Source organism: Hemiscyllium ocellatum, chromosome 24, assembly GCF_020745735.1.
Source record: "Hemiscyllium ocellatum isolate sHemOce1 chromosome 24, sHemOce1.pat.X.cur, whole genome shotgun sequence".
Classification (NCBI taxonomy): Eukaryota; Metazoa; Chordata; class Chondrichthyes; order Orectolobiformes; family Hemiscylliidae; genus Hemiscyllium; species Hemiscyllium ocellatum.
The window spans coordinates 43,673,599-43,693,591 of record NC_083424.1 but is presented as its reverse complement, the minus strand read 5'-3'; the positions used below and the strand labels follow the sequence as shown (position 1 = coordinate 43,693,591).

Below are 19,993 nucleotides of genomic sequence, written 5' to 3'. Positions count from 1 at the left end.
AATCTGAAAGTCTTCTATATGCATATAAATAGTAAAGGCATGGTAGACAAAGGGTGGGGCTGATCAGGGACCAAAATACTATTTTGCATTTGTCGTTACTATGGAAAAGGGTGTTGCCAAAATTACAAAGATAGTTGATTGACTGGATGATACAATAATTACCAAAATTTGAGCATGCAGGGCATAACTTCAAAATCTACAGCTGATACAAAACTCCGAAGTCCTACGAGGAGATGAATGATAGACTTCAAGATGACATAGGGATGAATTTTTGGAGTTGTGGCAGATTAAATTTAAGGCAGAGAGATGTAAAATTATACAACTTAGTAGGAAGAACAAGGAAAAGCAATGTAAAATAAAGGCTACAATTCTAAAGAGCATATTGGAACACTGAAACCTAGTGTATATAATCACAAATTTTAGAAAGTGGCAATGCAGATTGCTAAATTGCTTAAAAATCTTGTGAGGTGCAGGACTTTATATATGAAGATAGAGTCAGCCTCAATTGCAGCATTGTATTCAATTCCAAGCACTGCCCAACAGGAAGTACGTAAAGGTGCACAGAAGATTTAAGAAAATATAGTATATACTCAGGTAAAAGGTGAACATTTTAGATTTAAGGTTAAATTTATGAGGTTGGATATTACATGGATATGACTTTTGACGAGCTAAAATTCATGCTATAGTCCAAAATTCTGCATCATTAGCAGAAACCCAATTGATCTCAAAACAAATAAAGGAAAAGAGTGAATTACAGTAATTATTAGATAATGACAATAGAAACAAAAATTAGTAAGCTTTTAGTTATACACACAAAAAGCGAAGTATAACAACACACAAAAAGTGAAGTATAACACAGCTTTAAAATGCAATTACATGATGCACCTTAAATTAAACCAACATTGTTTTTCTCCTTTTTGGTTCACAGTTCGATTCTCCGGCGTGTTGAGAGTAATAGGTGTTTCATCTACGCTTCCATTGCACAACTTGTAGCCTCCTACTGCCGATTTCTCATTACAAACTGGTGAAACTGCAATACCTTATCTTCTAGCTCAGCAGGCAGCCTTTTGTGCAATCTTAGTTCTCTGCCAAAATACTAAGTCATACCTTCTCATGAACCTGGCACACCATCCATCCAGCACATGCCTTAAAACCAGAAAATCCATCCTTCTTCAATTCTTTTCATGCATGGATTTGGATGGCCTCACAACTAACACATTTTTCATTCTGACAATTTTCAAGTACCCACTTGAGAATTTTTTTTCTCCATCTGTGGCTATTTGCTAGGTTGACCGCTGTTGGCATACTTTCATTTTGGCATTGTCTGAAGTTGGTTTGATATCTTTCTATTTCAAAAAGGTAAGGAAAAGCCAGGGAACTATAGACCAGTGAGCCTGACATCAGTGGTGGGCAAGTTCCTGAGGGACAGGATGTACATGCATTTGGAAAGGCAAGGACTGATTAGGGATAGTCAAGATGGCTTTGTGCCTGGGAAATCATGCCTCACAAACTTGATTAAGTATTTTGAAGGAACAAAGAGGATTGATGATGGCAGAGTGGTAGACGTGATCTGTATGGACTTCAGTCAGGTGTTCGACAAGGTTCCTCATGGTAGACTGCTTAGTAAGATTTATCTCATGGAATACAGGGAGAACTAGCCATTTGGATACAGAACTGGCTAAAAGGCAGAAAACAGAGGGTAGTGGTAGAGGGTTGTTTTTCAGACTGGAGGCCTGTGACCAGTAGTGTGCCACAAAGATTGGTGCTGGGTCCATCATTTATATAAAGGATTTGGATGTGAACATAAGAGGATGTAAACTATGCATAAATGGAAAAGCACTGGGGAAGATTGATGTACAGAGAGATCTGGGTGTTCAGGTCCATTGTTCCCTGAAGGTGGCAACGCAGGTCAATAAGGTATACAACATGCTTTCCTTCATCAGACGGAGTACTGAGTACAAAAGTTGGCAAGTTGTATAAGACTTTGGTTCGGCCACATTGGAATACTGCATTTAGTTCTGGTTGCCACATTACCAAAAGGATACGGGCGTTTTGTAGAGGGTGCAGAGAAGGTTCACCAGGATGTTGCCTGGTATGGAGTGCACTAGTTCTGAACAGAGGTTGAGTAGATTAGGATTACTTTCATTAGAAAGATGGAGGTTGAGGGGGGACCTGATTGAGATTTACAAAATGATGAGATGTATAGACAGGGTGGAAAGCAAGAAGCTTTGCCCCCCCCCCCCCCCCCCCGGAGTGGGGGACTCAATTACTAGGGGCCACTACTTCAAAGTGAGAGGGGAAAATTTTAAGGGAGATATGTGTTGAAAGTTCTTTATGCAGAGAGTGGTGGATGCCTGGAACATTTTGCCAGCGGAGGTGGTAGAGGCAGGCAAGATAGCGTCATTTAAGATGTATCTAGACAGATACATGAATGGACAAGGAGCAGAAGGATACAGATGCTTAGAAAATAGGCAACAGGTTTTGATTGGCTTGGAGGGCCAAAGGGCCTGTTCCTGTGCAGTAACTTACTTTGTTCTTTGTATAGATTAGATTCTCTATAGAGTGGAAGCAGGCCCTTCGACGCACCAAGTCCATACTGACCCTCTGAAGAGTTAACTCACCCAGACTCATTTCGCTACATTTCCCGCTGCACTAACACTATGGGCAATTTAGCATGGCCAATTCACCTAACCCACACATCTTTGGATTGTGGGAGGAAACTGGAGCATCCAGAAGAAACCCATGCAGACATGGGGAGAATGTGCAAACTCCACACAGACAGTTGCCAGAGGCTGGAATCGAACCCAGGTTCCTGGTGCTGTGAGGCAGCAGTGTTAGCCACTGAACCACTGTGCTGCCCCCAAATGCAGATGACACCAAAATTGGAGATGTAGTGGACAACGAAGATGATTACCTCAGGGTATAATGGGATTTTGATCAGATGGGCCAATGTGCTGAGGTGTGGCAATTGGAGTTTACTTTAGCTAAATGTGAGGTGCTGCATTTTGGAAAGACAAATCTGCACAGGACCTATGAACTTAATGGCAAGGTCCTGGGGAATGTTGCTGAACAAAGAAACCTTGGAGTGCAGATTCATAATTCCTTGAAAGTGGAGTCACAGATATATAGGATAGTGTAGGCAGCATTTAGTATACTTTCCTTTATTGGACAGAGCATGGAGTCTAGTGGGAGGCCATGTTGCGGCTGTACAGGACACTGGTTAGGCCACTGTTGGAATATTGCGTGCAATTCTGGACTCCCTGCTTTCGGAGGGATGTTGTAAAATTTGAAAAGGTTCAAAAAAGATTCACAAGGATGTAGGCACGATTGGAGGGTTTGAGCTATAGGGAGAGGCTGAAAAGGCTGGGGTTGTTTTCCCTGGACTGTCAGAGGTGGAGGGTGACCTTATAGTGGTTTATAAAATCATTAGGGGCATGGATAGGATAAATAGACAAGATATTTTCCCCTGGGCTGAGGAGTCCAGAACCAGAGGGTATGGGTTTAGGGTGGGAGGGGTAAGATGTAAAAGAGACCTAAGGGGCATCTTTTTCACGCAGAGGGTAGTGCATGTATAGAATGAACTGCCAGACTAAGTGGTGGAGGCTGGTACAATTACAATACTTAAAAGGCATCTGGACAGGTATATGAACAGCAGTAAGGTTTACAGGGATATGGGCCGTGCTGGCAAATGGAACTTTATTAGGTTAGGATTATCAGGTCAGCATGGACGAGTTAGACCAATTGTTCTGTTTCTGTGCTGTACAACTCAATGACTCTAGTCTCTCAAGTTTCTCCAGGGTTACAGGGACAAGGAATTCAATTATGTGAATAATGGTGACATGAGAAATATTGTTTTTCTTAAATGCAGTATTAGCATCTGGAATGCATTGCCCAACAATGGAGGCAGGTCAATTATGGCTTTCAAAACAAAACTGAGTTAGAAGAGAATAGGGATAGTCAGCATGGCTTTCTGCATGGAAATCATGTCTCACAAACTCGATTGAGTTTTTCGAAGTAACAAAGAGGAGTGATGAGGGCAGAGCAGTAGATGTGATTTATATGGACTTCAGTAAGGCATTTGACAAGGTTCCCCATGGGAGACTGATTAGCAAGGTTAGATCTCATGGAATACAGGGAGAACTGGCCATTTGAATTCAGAACTGGCTCAAAAGGTAGAAGACAGGTGGTGGAGGGTTGCTTTTCATTCTGGTGGCCTGTGACCAGTGGTATGCTACATGGATTGGCGCTGGGTCCACTGCTTATCATCATTTATATAAATGATTTGGATGTAAACAAGAAGTAAACAAAGTAATTTTGCAGATGACACCAAAATTGGAGACACAGTGGATAGCAAAGAAAGTTATCTCGGATTACAACAGGATCTTATCAGATGAGCCAATGGGCTGAGGAGTGGCAGATGGAGTATAATTTAGATAAATGTGAGGTGCTGCATTTTAGAAGAGCAAATCAGAACAGGACTTATACACTTAACGGCAAGGTCGTGGGGAGTGTTGGTGAACAAAGGGTCCTTGGAGTGCAGGTTCATAGCTCTTTGGAAGTAGCGTTGCAAGTAGATAAGATAGTGAAGGCTGCATTTGGCATGCTTTCCTTTATTGGTCAGAGCATTAAGTATAGGATTTAGGAGGTCATGTTGCAGCGTACAGGACATTGGTTAGACCACTTTTGGAATATTGCATGCAATTCTGGTCTCCTTCCTATCGGGAAATTGTGAAATTTGAAAGGGTTCACAAAAGATTTCAAAAGCAGGTTGCCAAGGTTGGAGGATTTGAGCTATAAGGAAAGATTGAATAAGGTGAGGTTGTTTTTCCTGGAATATCAGAGGCTGAGGGATGACGTTAGAGAGGTTTAGAAAATCATAGGGAGGGAGGGAGAGAGGAGCAAACTAGAGGGCATTGGTTTCGAGTGAGAGGGCAAAGACATAAAAGGGACCTAAGGGGCAACTTTTTCACACAGAGGGTGGTGCATGCGTTGAATGAGCTACCAGAGGAAGTGGTGGACACTGATACAATTACAGCATTTAATAAGGCATCTGGACGGCTAAACTCTTATTTATATAGAGGGATATGGCCAAGTGCTGGCAAATGGGACTACATTAGGTTAGGATAGCTGGTTGATATGGGCAAGTTGGACCAAAGGGTCTGTTTCCATGCTGTACATCTCTATGAATCTAAAAGAGAACAAAACAAGTTAGGTGACAGAGAAAAGAGTGAGTCGGGTTAGAGGAGCTATGGTGGTCTTACAGTCAACACAGATATAGAGCGTGAATAGCCTCCTTCTATGCTAAAGCCTTTCCATGTTCTTTAATTAGTTCAGGCCTCTGGATTAATCATCCCGTAATATAAACACAACGAACACCAATCAAGATAACCCTAACTGTTTTCATATATTAGTCCTGCCACCCAGTAATAAATCTGGTAGAAAAAGTTTGCTGTATGCTCTCTGTAGCCAGAAAATCCTTCCTAAGATAAGGAGACCAGAAATACACATAATATTCCAGGTATGATTGCACCAAGACCCTGTACAAATGCAGCAAGATATCCCTGCTCTAATATTTGAATAGTTTGCTGTGAAGATCAACATACAATGTGTCTTCTTCATGCCTGTTGCATCTGGATGCTTATTTTCAGTGAGTAACGTGCAAGGATCCCCAGGTCTCTCTGCACCTCCTTCTTTCCAAATCTGTCTTCTTGCTTTTGCTACCAATGTAGATAACCTCACACTTTTCCATAATATAATTCATCTGCCAAGCATTTACCTACTCACTCAACTCGTCCAAATCACACCAAAGCACCTTTGGCATCCTCTCAGTTCACCCTCACACCCAGCTAGGTGTTATTTTCAAACTGATATTACATTTAGTTGCCTTATCTAAATCATTAAAATAATAATGTGAATAGATAGGGTGCAAATACTGATCCCTGCAGTACCTGATTAGCCTCCTGCTATCACTTTGAAAATAACTGTCTGCCAGTTAGGTCTCTATCCATTAGAGTGCACTACACTCAATCCCAAATATTTTAATTATACATTTTAATCATATGGGACTTTATCAAATTGCATTCACCAACTACCCTCATTAACACTACTAGTTACATCTTCAAAAAACAAGAATTTCAGTAGTTTTGTCAAACAGGACTTCGCTTTTTGTAAATCCATGCAGACCCGGGCTGATCCTGGCACTGTTTCCCAGGTGCTCTGCTACTCAATCTTTTATAATTAATTAGCATTTTCTCTTCTTCTGACATCAGTCTAAATGGTCTATAATTTAGTTTCCCTCCTCTTTTGTTTTTTTATTTAAATAAAAAAATAGTATGGTTACATTAGCCACCCCTTCAATCCATAGAAATTGTTCCCAAATCTATAGAATCTATAGAGATTCCATTATTTCTAGGGGCACTTTAAGTAGTCTGGGATTATTTAAAAATCTGCAAAGCATTTATTTGTTACATCTTTTATGTAAAAACATTAACAGGTAGGCATTACACCATCCTTGTAAAGAGGTGGCACACTGAGGTGGCTTGTTCAATATTGGCTCCAATCTTTAAACAATTCATCATCCTTTTTGATATAATTATTGGGCCCTGGGGACTTATCAGCTTTTAATCCCATCAATTTCCCCAACTCTATTTCCATATGAATACGGATTTATTTCAGTTCAACCCTGTCACAAGACCCTGTACTCACCAGCATTTCTGATATGTTATTTGTGCCCTCTTTTGTGAGGGCAAAACCAAAATACATGTTTAATTGCTCTGCCATCTGTTTCCCATTATAACTCCACCGGTTTGATTGGAAGGGACCCACATTGTTTTTGGTCTTCTCTAAATCATTTTCTCTTTACATAGCTACCGAAGCTTTTAAAATCACTTTTTATATACCCTCTTCCTCCCCGCCCCCACCAAAAACAAATTTTTATTCTCCATCTTCAGGTCTGCTGCTTTTTGGCCAACTTTTATATCCCTTCCTTGGATCTAAGACTACCACCTCAAATTTCCTTTGTTAGGCATGGTAGGGCTACTTTTTCAGTTTTATTTCACGTCAGGCAGGAATGAAATATTGATACAATTGCTCCATACACTAAATATTTGCCATTGCCTATCCAGCATTATCGCTTTACGTAACATTTCCTAATTTATCATAGCCAGCTTCCTCTAGGTCAGTTTATTTCATTTAGATTCAGAATCCTAATCTCTGCATCGGCTACGTCACTCTCCATTTTAATGAAGAATTCTCTCATATTATGGAAGGGAAAGTGAGGACTGCCCTGAAGGGCTCTTGCCTGAAATATCAATTCTCCTGCTGCTCGCAAGCTGCCTGACCAGCTGTGCTTTTCCAGCACCACACACTCTGACTCTTCTCTCATATTATGGTCACTCTTCCTCAGGGACCTCACGCAGCTAAGATTGCCAATTTTTTCCTTTCTCATTACACAATACCTAGTTTAGGATGACCTGTTCTACAGTTGGTCTCTCAACATTAGAGTCATAGAGATGTACAACATGGAAACAGACCATTCGATCCAACCCATCCATGCCCATCCTAACCCTATCTAGTCCCACCTGCCAGCACACCCATCTCTCTCCAAACCCTTCCTATTCATATACCCATCCAAATACCTCTTAAATGGTGCAATTGTACCAGCCTCCAACACATCCTCTGGCAGTTCATTCCATACACATTCCACCCTCTATGTGAAAAGTTGCCACTTAGGTCTCTTTGAAATCTCACCCTAAACCTATGCCCTCTAGTTCTGGTCTTCCCCACACTAGGGAAGAGACTTTGTCTATTTATCCTATCCATGCCCCTCATGATTTTGTAAACATCTATAAAGGTCACCCCTCAACCTCCGACGCTCCAGGGAAAACAACCCTAGTCTATTCAACATCGCCCTATAGCTCAAGTCCTCCAACCCTGGCAACATCCTTGCAAATCTTTTCTGAACCCTTTGAAGTTTTACAACATCTTTCCGATAGGAAGGAGACCAGAACTGCACGCAACAGTGGCCTAACCAATGTCCTGTACAGCAGCAACATGACCTCCCAACTCCTGTACTCAATACTGTGACCAATAAAGGAAAGCATACCAAACACCTCCTTCACTATCCTGTCTACCTGCGACTCCACTTTCAAAGAGCTATGAACCTGCACGTCAAGGTCTCTTTGTTCAGCAACACTCCCTAGGATCTTACTATTAAGTGAATAAGTCCTGCTAAGATTTGCTTTCCCAAAATGCAGCACCTCACATTTATCTGAATTAAACTCCATCTGCCACTTCTCAGCCCATTGGCCCATCTGGTCCAGATCCTGTTAGAATCAGAGGTAACCTTCTTCGCTGTCCACTATACCTCCAATTTTGGTGTCATCTGCAAACTTACTAACTGCACCTCTTATGCTCGCATCCAAATCATTTATGTAAATGACAAAAAAGTAGAAGACCCAGCACCAATCCTTGTGGCACTCCACTGGTCACAGGCCTCCAGTCTGAAAAACAACTCTCCACCACTACCCTCTGTCTTCTACCTTTGAGCCAGTTCTGTATCCAAATGGCAAGTTCTCTCTCTATTCCATGAGATCTAACCTTGCTAATCAGCTTGTGTTTTCTTTGACTGTCATACTTCAAATCAGAATTCTATTTTAAAACAAAATCAATTGATAAAATACTGTGTTGAAGAATTAAGTTTGCAAAGACATTCACGTTCAAGTGCAGCACCTCAGGAAAGTTTAGTAGTCATTGCTAAATTTAGTCTTGTGAGCACAAATGATTTAAATTCTCTATTGTTAGATTACTTACAGTGTGGAAACAGGCCCTTCGGCCCAACAAGTCCACACCGACCCGCCGAAGCGCAACCCACCCATACCCCTACACATACCCCTTACCTTACGCTATGGGCAATTTAGCATGGCCAATTCACCTGACCCGCACATCTTTGGACTGTGGGAGGAAACCGGAGCACCCGGAGGAAACCCACGCAGACACGGGGAGAATGTGCAAACTCCACACAGTCAGTCGCCTGAGGCGGGAACTGAACCCAGGTCCCTGGCGCTGTGAGGCAGCAGTGCTAACCACTGTGCCACCGTGCCGCCCTTGATGGTAGGATAATAGAACACAGTTATATTTGATAGGTAACACTTAAATTTTACCTTGAATGTGCCACACTAACGTAAAGCAAAGTTATTTCATTTTGCATCTTGTAGAAAAAATGAACAGCTTATCAACCTTCATAAATTAAACAACTTCAGGTCTGGAAATAGGGGACCATGGTGTAGCAAATCAAAATACTGATGCACATCAAATGAAGCAGTAATCCAATTTAAGGGTTCAAATCCTAGAAACAACAAAATCTATCATTTCAGGCACAGACACCAGGCTGAATAGCTTCCTGCGCTATAACTATTCTATGATTTATCTCATCTGTCAGTACCACTTTTGTTTTATTATAGAGTTGTAGAGATATACAGCATGGAAACAGACCCTTCAGTCCAACTCATCCATGCCAGCCAGATATCCTAAAGTAACATAGTCCCATTTGCCAGCACTTGGCCCATACCCTGCAAAACAGCCCTAGCCTATTCAGCCTTTCCCCATAGCTCAAACTCTCCAAACCTGCCAACATCTTTGTAAATCTTTTCTGAACCCTTTCAAGTCCCTCCGATAGCAGGGAGACCAGAACTGCGCACAACATTCCAAAAGTGGCCTAACTAATGTCCTGTACACTGCAACATGACCTCCCAACTCATACTCAATGCTCTGACCAATAAAGGAATGCATACCAAAACACCTTCACTATCTTATCTTCCTGCAACTCCACTTTCAAGGAACTATGAACCGGCACTACAAGGTTTCTTTACTCAGCAACACTCCCCAGGAACTTACTATTAATGTACAAACCCTGTTCTGATTTGCCTTTCCAAAATGCAGAACCTCTCAGTTTAAACTTCACCTACCATTCCTCGGCCCATTTAATCAAGATCCTCTTATACTCTGAAGTAACTTTCTTCACAATCCACTACATCTCCAATTTTGATGTAATCTGCAAATTCACTTACTGTACCTCATCCAAATCATTTATATAAATGAAGCAGTGGACTCAGCACTGATCCTTGCAGAACACCACTGGTCACAAACCTCTAGGCTGAAAAGCAACCCTTCGCAGCCATCCTATCTCCTACCTTCCAGCCAGTTCTGTATCCAAATGACTAGTTTCGCTATGTATGACTTTGGTCATTGATGCAGGTACCATGGTGAGGCGACTTATCAAACTTTTCACCATATCTTTCATGTAAAAGTACACATGGAAAAAATTTCTATTCTATTCACCATACTCCTTGAAAGCACTTTACACCCAATGAAGAACTTCAAGTTTGTGACTGAACAGCTTTAAAAAAAATTATAAACCACACATACACGTTGCTATTTTTCTTTTAATTAAAAAGTACAAGAAGTGACAAGACTTCAACCAATATCAATTCTTTTCGTTGGTGAATTACAAAGGAATTCAGCAGCATCCATATACAATACACAAAGCAAATACTAGCAAGTTTACCAACAACATTGGGAATATGATTTATGGAGGTAATAGAGCAGAAACAGACACAAACTTGACCAGCCCTCTCTTTTTGTGAAATTCCTTTTTCAGTTTCTCCTTAACTCAGTTGGCATTTCTGCTTCTCAGTTTGGGTGCCATAAGTCAATATGGCATTGCAATTAGTGACTCTCCCTCCTCTGGTCTAACAAGATTTCTGCTCAATAATCTTAACTTGATCAGCAACTGAAAATGCCTGTGGACAGTAGGAAATTAGTTGCATGGTCCAAAATGACAGCTACAGAATAGATTCCATTAATCCACTTTAACAGTGGATCCAATTACAGGTGCAGTCCTCCAAACTCCCTAGAAACATTTTCACGAATGTAGTTCAAGGACAAAAAAAAACTGCTAGACATTGCATGACTTTTGAGCATAATTTTTCTTGGAGTTGCGTCACGAAAAACAAATCAGAATAGATTTCCGTAGTCATTCCGCACTAAGTTGGGATGGTGCTCAGAGACTTTTCCAATGATAAAAGTGGAATGGTAGTTAAATTCAAGTATTTTCATAGATTAGAAAGGGTTCCACAATGTTTAAATTATTACATGTGCAAATCGGTTTTGCATTAATCATAGTACAAATCACACTTATGAAAAATGTTTCAATATATCCCAAGAAAATCTCCATGTGGCACGAGGAGTTCCAGCACATTTACTCTTGATAGTGTGTTACATTATATGCCAAATAGGTGGTATAACTTGAGCAAAGATTGCAAAACACCCACTGCAGTTCACATTGCATGAATACCCATGCTTTAGCAAATGTGACATTGCCTTTATGTGTATAGGGAGGAGAAAGTGAGGACTGCAGATTCTGGAGATCAAAGTTGAGAATGTGGTGCTGGAAAAATACAGATCAGGCAGCATCCGAGGAGCAGAAGAATCGACGTTTCAGGAATCCTGATGAAGGGCTTATGCCTGAAACGTTGATACTTTCACTCCACAGAAGCTGCCTGACCTGCTGCGCTTTCCCAATACTACACCTCCATGTACATACACAGACATCTGTGGGCAAGTGCAATCAAACAATAACAAAAATGCCTTCATCCTTACGACAAGAATCAAAGAAACTTTGTTATCCATACACTTGTACAGTTCCCTTCGGTCAAAGTAAATGTGAACTGTGCCAGTTAACAACATATCAGCTCAACACTGTTATTCAAAACTGAAGACAACTTAACACAGCAGAAAGTGTAAAGAATATTATGTCTCAATCTCCCTAATAAGAGGCTCACTTGTGAGTGAGCTATCCAACTCCAAACCCACACAGCAAGCACCTTAAACCGTAATGGTCACTGTGCTGCTTAAAAACGCAGCGATTAGGCACTGGAGCCAGAAAATCACGAGTGCAGCTGGGTGCCTTTTAAAAACTGTGTAACCTTGCAATAGACCTGTGTGTCACACAAACATTCCCTCCAAAACTACAACCAACATCCCGAGCAATTAATTTCACAGATCTGCCTCGCGTTGCAAATGTTGGCATTTAAACTGCAAGGAGTTGAGACCGTCAACATCATACACATAAAGAGAGGCGGTGACAAATTTGATTTCAAAATAAACAAACCGGTCATTGATTGGGCCCATGGATCAACATGAAGTCGAAGCTAAGCCCAGGCAGGGTTCAACATTTAAAGCCTGTATAATGTACACATTCTGGTTCAGCCCCAGTTTCGTGACGTGTGTGTGTGTGTGTGTGTGTGTGTGTGTGTGTGTGTGTGTGTGTGTGTGAGAGAGAGAGAGAGACGGGAAAGAGAGGAGGGGGAGGGGGGGGAAGAGAGGAGGGGGAGGGGGGGGAAGAGAGGAGGGGGAGGGGGGGGAAGAGAGGAGGGGGAGGGGGGGGAAGAGAGGAGGGGGAGGGGGGGGAAGAGAGGAGGGGGAGGGGGGGGAAGAGAGGAGGGGGGGGAAGAGAGGAGGGGGAGGGGGGGGGAAGAGAGGAGGGGGAGGGGGGGGGAAGAGAGGGGGGAGGGGGGGGAAGAGAGGAGGGGGAGGGGGGGGAAGAGAGGAGGGGGAGGGGGGAAGAGAGGAGGGGGGGGAAGAGAGGAGGGGGAGGGGGGGGAAGAGAGGAGGGGGAGGGGGGGGGAAGAGAGGAGGGGGAGGGGGGGGAAGAGAGGAGGGGGAGGGGGGGGAAGAGAGGAGGGGGAGGGGGGGGAAGAGGAGGAGGGGGAGGGGGGGGGGAGAGAGGAGGGGGAGGGGGAGGAGAAGAGAGAGAGAGAGAGGGAGAGGAGGGGGGGGAAGAGAGAGGAGGGGGGGGGGGGAAAGAGAGAGGGGAGGGGGGGAAGGAGAGGGGAGAGGAGGGGGGGGAAGAGAGAGGAGAGGAGGGGGGGGAAGAGAGAGGAGAGGAGGGGGGGGAAGAGAGGGGAGAGGAGGGGGGGGAAGAGAGGGGAGAGGAGGGGGGGGAAGAGAGGGGAGAGGAGGGGGGGGAAGAGAGGGGAGAGGAGGGGGGGGGAGAGAGGGGAGAGGAGGGGGGGGAAGAGAGGGGAGAGGAGGGGGGGGGGGGAAGAGAGGGGAGAGGAGGGGGGGGGAAGAGAGGGAGAGGAGGGGGGGGGGGAAGAGAGAGGAGGAGGAGAGGGAGGGGGGGAAGAGAGGGGAGAGGGGAGGGGGGGGAAGAGAGGGGGAGAGGAGGGGGGGAAAGAGAGGGGAGAGGAGGGGGGGGGAAAGAGAGGGGAGAGGAGGGGGGGGGAAGAGAGGGGAGAGGAGGGGGGGGGAAGAGAGGGGAGAGGAGGGGGGGGAAGAGAGGGGAGAGGAGGGGGGGGGAAGAGAGGGGGAGAGGAGGGGGGGGAAGAGAGGGGAGAGGAGGGGGGGGAAGAGAGGGGGAGAGGAGGGGGGGGGAAGAGAGGGGAGAGGAGGGGGGGAAGAGAGGGGAGAGGAGGGGGGGGGGAGAAGAGAGGGGAGAGGAGGGGGGGGGAAGAGAGGGGAGAGGAGGGGGGGGGAAGAGAGGGAGGAGGAGGGGGGGGGGAAGAGAGGGGAGAGGGGGGGGGGGAAGAGAGGGGAGGGAGGGGGGGGGGGAAGAGAGGGGAGAGGAGGGGGGGGGGGGAAGAGAGGGGAGAGGGGGGGGGGGGGGAAAGAGAGGGGAGAGGAGGGGGGGGGAAGAGGGGAGAGGAGAGGGGGGGGGGAAGAGAGGGGAGAGGAGGGGGGGGGAAGAGAGGGGAGAGGAGGGGGGGGGAAGAGAGGGGGAGAGGGGGGGGGGGGGGGAAGAGAGGGGAGGGGGGGGGGGAAGAGAGAAGGGGGGGAAGGAGAGAAGGGGGGGAAGGAGAGAGGGGGGGGAAGGAGAGAGGGGGGGGAAGGAGAGAAGGGGGGGGGAAGGAGAGAAGGGGGGGAAGGAGAGAAGGGGGGGAAGGAGAGAAGGGGGGGAAGGAGAGAAGGGGGGGAAGGAGAGAAGGGGGGGGAAGAGAGAAGGGGGGGGAAGGAGAGAAGGGGGGGGAAGGAGAGAAGGGGGGGGGAAGGAGAGAAGGGGGGGGAAGGAGAGAAGGGGGGGGAAGGAGAGAAGGGGGGGGAAGGAGAGAAGGGGGGGGAAGGAGAGAAGGGGGGGGAAGGAGAGAAGGGGGGGGAAGGAGAGAAGGGGGGGGAAGGAGAGAAGGGGGGGAAGGAGAGAAGGGGGGGGGAAGGAGAGAAGGGGGGGGAAGGAGAGAAGGGGGGGGGGGAAGGAGAGAAGGGGGGGGAAGGAGAGAGGGGGGGGAAGGAGAGAAGGGGGGGGAAGGAGAGAAGGGGGGGGGAAGGAGAGAAGGGGGGGGGGGAAGGAGAGAAGGGGGGGGGGGAAGGAGAGAAGGGGGGGGGAAGGAGAGAAGGGGGGGGGGGAAGGAGAGAAGGGGGGGGGGGGGGGAAGGAGAGAAGGGGGGGGGGGAAGGAGAGAAGGGGGGGGGGAAGGAGAGAAGGGGGGGGGGGGAAGGAGAGAAGGGGGGGGGGGGAAGGAGAGAAGGGGGGGGGGGGGGGGAAGGAGAGAAGGGGGGGGGGGGGGGAGAGGAAGGGGGGGGGGGGAGGAAGAAAGGCAGCGAGGGGAGCCACAGCTTATAACACAGCGTCCTCCAGCCACAAGCGCTGATGCGCCCAGCTCGACCATCGCGCCCCGGACCCCGTTCGGCCCAGCCGGGCTCCCTTCAAACTGCGAGGCCGAGGCTGCATCTGCGGCCTACAAGCCCAGCTCTCCCCACCCCCTCACAAGCAGCTCGGGGTGGGTGGGGGAAAAAAGAGATGACCTACCGCCAAACGATCGATTTTTTACAAAAAAACAGGGGGGGGGGGAAGAGGTATGAGGGGGGAATGTACTCACCAGGAATATGCCTGCTCGGCCATGGCAGCTCCGACAGGACACTCACAACAACGGCGGCTGCAGCAAACTCCGGGACCTCTCCTCCCTCTCGGGGGGGGGGATTAAACACCGCAGAATTCTCCTCAAGGTTTCTTTTGGCCAAGGTAACGACATCAAACATGAATGTGTTTGTGGGGGGGGGGGGTGGTTTAATGATCCAGTCAGTCCGTGCCCATGGGGCTAACATGGCGGACAGGCGCCTTCATTGTGTCTCAGAGAGAGCTTCAAATAAAAAACAAGATAAAACAAATACTCCTCCTCACCAAAAACAAAATGATTCGTTTTCCTGAATAAAAATATATATATTTTTTTAAAAATCTCTCTCCCACACACACACAATATTGTGGTCCACCCCCTCGATGAACGGCTCTCCCTTTGATTGTCGGCGTCTCTCCTTCGAAAGGTAGATGCTCCTCTTTTTTTATTAAATGCAAATCCGGTTGGGTGTTTTTTGCACACACGCTGAAAAGGGGGCCGTTTTATTACATTTTTTTTTGTCCGCTCTCTCTCCCTTTTCTTTCCTTTCCGCCCTCAGTCGGTCGTGGCCCCGCTCTCACCAGCTCGCTGACCGTGTGCTCTCCCGCCCGTCCGTCCGTCAGCCGCTACTCCTCAGGCTCCAAATGAAGCCGATATCATAATAAAAATGTTTTTTTTTAAAAAATCACCTCATTTCCCACCCCCCCCTCTCTTTTTTTTCTCTCTCCGAGCCTGTCGCCGCCTTTCCCGTTTTGTGTCAAACGACGCCCCCACGCAAGCGCACTCATTGAAAGTCAAGGCACGTAAAGCTTGAGCTTCCAGTGTCCTCTGACTTTAATCTGGGATCTTCACATTAGAGCCATGGAGATGTACAGCATGGAAACAGACCCTCAGCACCTGGCCCATATCCCTCCAAACCCCTCCTATTCATATACCCATCCAAATGCCTCTTAAATGTAGCAATTGTACACATTGACCACCTCTGCCTGATCTCTTTGGACCACACAAGTGCTGGTCAGGGTGAGAACAACCTCAGTTTCCCCAACTTGCATGAGCAAACCTTGCATCACCAGCTTGTTCTGCTTTTATGTATGCGTGTGGCTTCATGTCAAGTTTTGATTTATAGCTGTGTTGAATAGAAATCCAAATTGCTGCTTGCTGCTGGTGTTCTGGAAGAGTTTGTTGTCATTCTCTTCGGGCCCCATGCAAGAAGTACAATGGTGCTGTCATTGGCGACCATGATGTGGAGATGCCGGTGTTGGGCTGGGGTGGACAAAGTCAGGAGTCGCATGACACCAGGTTATAATCCAACATGTTTATTTGAAATCACAAGCCTTTGGAGCACTTCTCCTTTGCCAGACAGAGCAGTGTTCTAAAAGCTTGTGATTTCAAATAAACCTGTTGGACTATAACCTGGTGTCGTTTGCAGCCTGTGATAACTTTCACAGCATGGCTGACATTGGATGTCCATAAATATTGATGGAAAAGCTACAACAATGACTTTCTAAACATGACACAAAAATTCCAGCATTATTGTTTGTGGTTTCCCAAATTTAATGGCCATCTTCAGTCATTTCCAAATGCAATTGTACTTCCTACTTCACAAAAGCTGTCATAGCAGTTGTGATTTTAACCCTTCTTATCCAGGCACTCTTGATGCATGCAGTTATGCTGTGATTTCAGTTTTGTGCACTCAAGTACGTTCACCCAACATGAGGATGTTTTAAAAGTTTACCTCACATTACCTTCCAGTCACCAAGCTACAGCCTGAACATATTACATCTAACTAATCTATACTCTGATGCCTACAACCCCAGACCCACATTCAGCTTATGTAGGGATTTGAGCAGATTTGGTCCTATGGCCGAACACTTTAACTCCCCCTCCCTCTCCGCCAAGGACATGCAAGTCCTGGGCCTACTCCATTGCCAAACTCTAGCCATCCGAAGCTTGGAGGAAGAACGCCTCATGTTCCACCATAGGACCCTCCAACCACACAGGAACATTGTGGATTTCACCAGTTTTCTCATTTCCCCGCCCCCCAACTTATCCAGATCCAACCTTCCAACTCAGCACTGACCTCTTGAACTGTGCTACCTGTCCATCTTCCTTCCCACCTATCCGCTCCACCCTCCTTTCCAACTTATCACCTTCTCCCCCACCTTCATCTACCTATTGCATTCCCAGCTACCTTCCCCCAGCCCCACCCTCTCCCATTTATCTCTCAGCTCTCTTGGGCCTACTCCCACGTTCCTGTTGAAGAGCTTATGCTCAAAACGTCAACTCTCCTGCTCCTCGGATGCTGCCTGACCAGCTGTGCTTTTCCAGCACCACACTCTTTGACTCTGATCTCCAGCATTTACAGTCCTCACTTTCTCCTACTTGATCAATCAACCCCCTTTTGATGGTAATTAAATATTTTGTTTCATTCTCTTAAGCATTTATCAACACTGAACTTATGAGGAAGTAACATTCAACTAACGTGTTTGTAAAAGCCTTGAATTTGTTATTCTGGATTAGTGGTGCTGGAAGAGCACAGCAGTTCAGGCAGCATCCGAGAAGCAGTAAAATCGACGTTTCGGGCAAAAGCCCTTCATCAGGTTAAATTTGTTATTGAAATGTCTCTTCCTTATTTTTCATTATTACTGGCATTGAGTAACAGCTGAAAAATGTGATGCTGGAAAAGCGCAGCAGGTCAGGCAGCATCCAAGGAGCAGGAGAATCGGCGTTTCGGGCTTAAGCCCTTCTTCAGGCAGAATTGAGTAACAGCGTCAAGGCTGTGAAGAGGTTTGACTAAATTTTAAAAATGGGTCTTTGTGTTACCAATTCCTGAGCCAGCCCAATTTTCCAAACTTCAACAAATATTTACAAAGGATGCAAATTCAATTGAGGTGACTCTTTGTTGCCATTAGGCTCAATTTCTGATGCTAGTCCACAGACCTCCCAGTAGATGGCATTGGTTTTCCATCAGATGAGGTTGAGATATTGGCCCAGAATTTGCTGGTAAAATAATTGTGCATTCATGACATTCACCTGTGTCACTGTGTAAAAAGAAAACAACAATTTGTTTTATGCAAAAGATATGCTGTCATGCAAATCACCTTAAATTTCTGGATGATTTGCAAAGAAAATGGGATATTGCTTGCAATTTCCTTAGGATTCTTTAAAAAACACTTCCATTTATGTTGTGCCTTCTCATCATCTTAGGATATCCCAAAGTGCTTTACAGCCAAATGAAGTACTGTTTAGATTCTAGTCACTGTTTGGAATCCAAGAAGCATAAGTAAACATGTAGATTTGGGAAGTGTTGAACTGTAACTTTCCAAATGCCAAATGTTGTCAGGCAGATGCAAATTTTAACCCCTTCTTATGCAGTTAATCTTATTTAAAATAAGGTTGCTGTGACTTTCATAGTTGTGCAGTCAGGTATGACTGCCAAATTTGTGAATACTAGATAAAATTGCTGCATTTGCACTGGCTGGTGGCCTTCTTAGCACAGTAGGCAATGCGTCAGTCTCATAATCTGAAGGTCCTGAGCTCAATCCTCAGAGAAGGCAAGTTTGTGGCTTCTTGCCATCCAGTGATTTTAAAAAGATGTAGGTAGATTACCTCTATGGTTAAAGTACGGTGCTAATAGTGCCAAGATCATGGGTTCAATCCCCACACTGATGAGCGTAGCGCTGAGGTTTGCAAGTGAGTGATAGTTGCAGTGTCAAAGTTGGTCATTGTTTAATTCTTTGAACAGGTAACAAGTAGGTTAGACCAGGGAAACCCAGCAGATGTTATCTACTTAGACTTCCAAAAGGCCTTTGATAAAGTGCTTCATGGGAGGCTGCTCAGTAAGGGCCCATGGTGTTCAAGGTGAGCTACTGGCATGGATTGTGGATAGGCTGTCTGACAGAAGGCAGAGAGTTGGGGTAAAAGGTTCTTTTTCGGAATGGCAGCTAGTGACAAGTGGTGTCCCACAGGGTTCAGTATTGGAGCCGCAGCTGTTCACCTTATATATTATAGATCTGGATGAAGGGAATGGGGGCATTCTGGCAAAGTTTGCCGATAACACAAAGTTAGGTGGGCAGGCAAGTAGTACTGAGGAGGAGGGTAGGCTACAGAAAGATTTAGACAGTTTAGGAGAGTGGTCCAAGAAATGGCTGATAAATTTCAATGTGAGCAATGTGAGGTCTTGCACTTTGGGAAAAAGAATACGGGGCGGATTATTTTCTAAACAGTGATAAAATTCATAAAGCCAAAGTACAAAGGGATCTCAGAGTGCTAATATAGGATTCTCTAAAGGTTGACTTGCAGGTTGAGTCCATGGTTTGAAAGCAAATGTTATGTCATTTATCTCAAGAGGGTTGGAATGTAAAAGCAGCGATGTACTTCTGAGACTTTATAAAGCTCAATTTAGGCCCCATTTAGAATACTGTGTCCAGTTTTGGGGCCTACACCTCAGGAAAGACATACTGACACTGCAGCGCATTCAGTGGAGATTCACAAGGATGATCCCTGGAATGGTAGGCCTAACATACGAGGAATGGCTGAGGATCCTGGGATTGTATTCATTACAGTTTGAAAGATTGAGGGGAGATCTAATAGAAATTTACAAGATAATTCATGACTTAGAAAGGGTGAACACTCTTAGCCAGAGAGTGGTGGGCCTGTGGAATTCATCGCCACTGAGCGCAGTGGAAGCCGGGACGTTAAATGTCTTCAGTGAGATTAGTAAATTCTTAATCTTGCAAGGACTTAAGGGATACGGGGAGAGTGTGGGTAAGTGGCATTGAAATGCCCATCAGTCATGATTGAATGGTGGAGTGGACTCGATGGGCCGAGTGGCCTAACTTCCACTGCTATTTCTTATGGTCTTATGGTCTTAAATGGGAGTTTTGTTTATTTACTCAAGGTATGTGGGCACATCTGGCTAGGCCAGCATTTACTGCCTGTCCCTAATTGACCAGAGGGCAGTTAAGAGTCATAGAGATGTACAGCATGGAAATAGACCATTCAGTCCAACTTGTCCATGCTGACCTGATATCCCAACCTAATCTAGTCCCACTTGCCAGTACCCGGCCCATATCCCTCCAAATCCTTCCGACTCATATACCCATC

At 45.7% G+C, this 19,993-nt stretch overlaps 1 protein-coding gene and 1 non-coding gene across 2 annotated transcripts in view; one reads left to right on the top strand and one right to left on the bottom strand.

The window, feature by feature from the left end:
• sppl3 (signal peptide peptidase 3) overlaps nt 1-15,638 on the bottom strand; it is a 205,687-nt gene extending 190,049 nt beyond the window's left edge. The window contains exon 1 of the mRNA XM_060843725.1: nt 14,873-15,638. Coding sequence (XP_060699708.1) covers nt 14,873-14,895 — 23 coding nt within the window. The 5' untranslated portion in view covers nt 14,896-15,638. The remainder of the gene's footprint in view (nt 1-14,872) is intronic.
• Nucleotides 15,639-18,371: 2,733 nt separating this feature from the next.
• Nucleotides 18,372-18,444, top strand: trnam-cau (transfer RNA methionine (anticodon CAU)). The gene has a single exon. It is a non-coding gene; the product is annotated as a tRNA-Met (tRNA).
• The last annotated feature ends 1,549 nt before the right edge of the window (nt 18,445-19,993 follow it).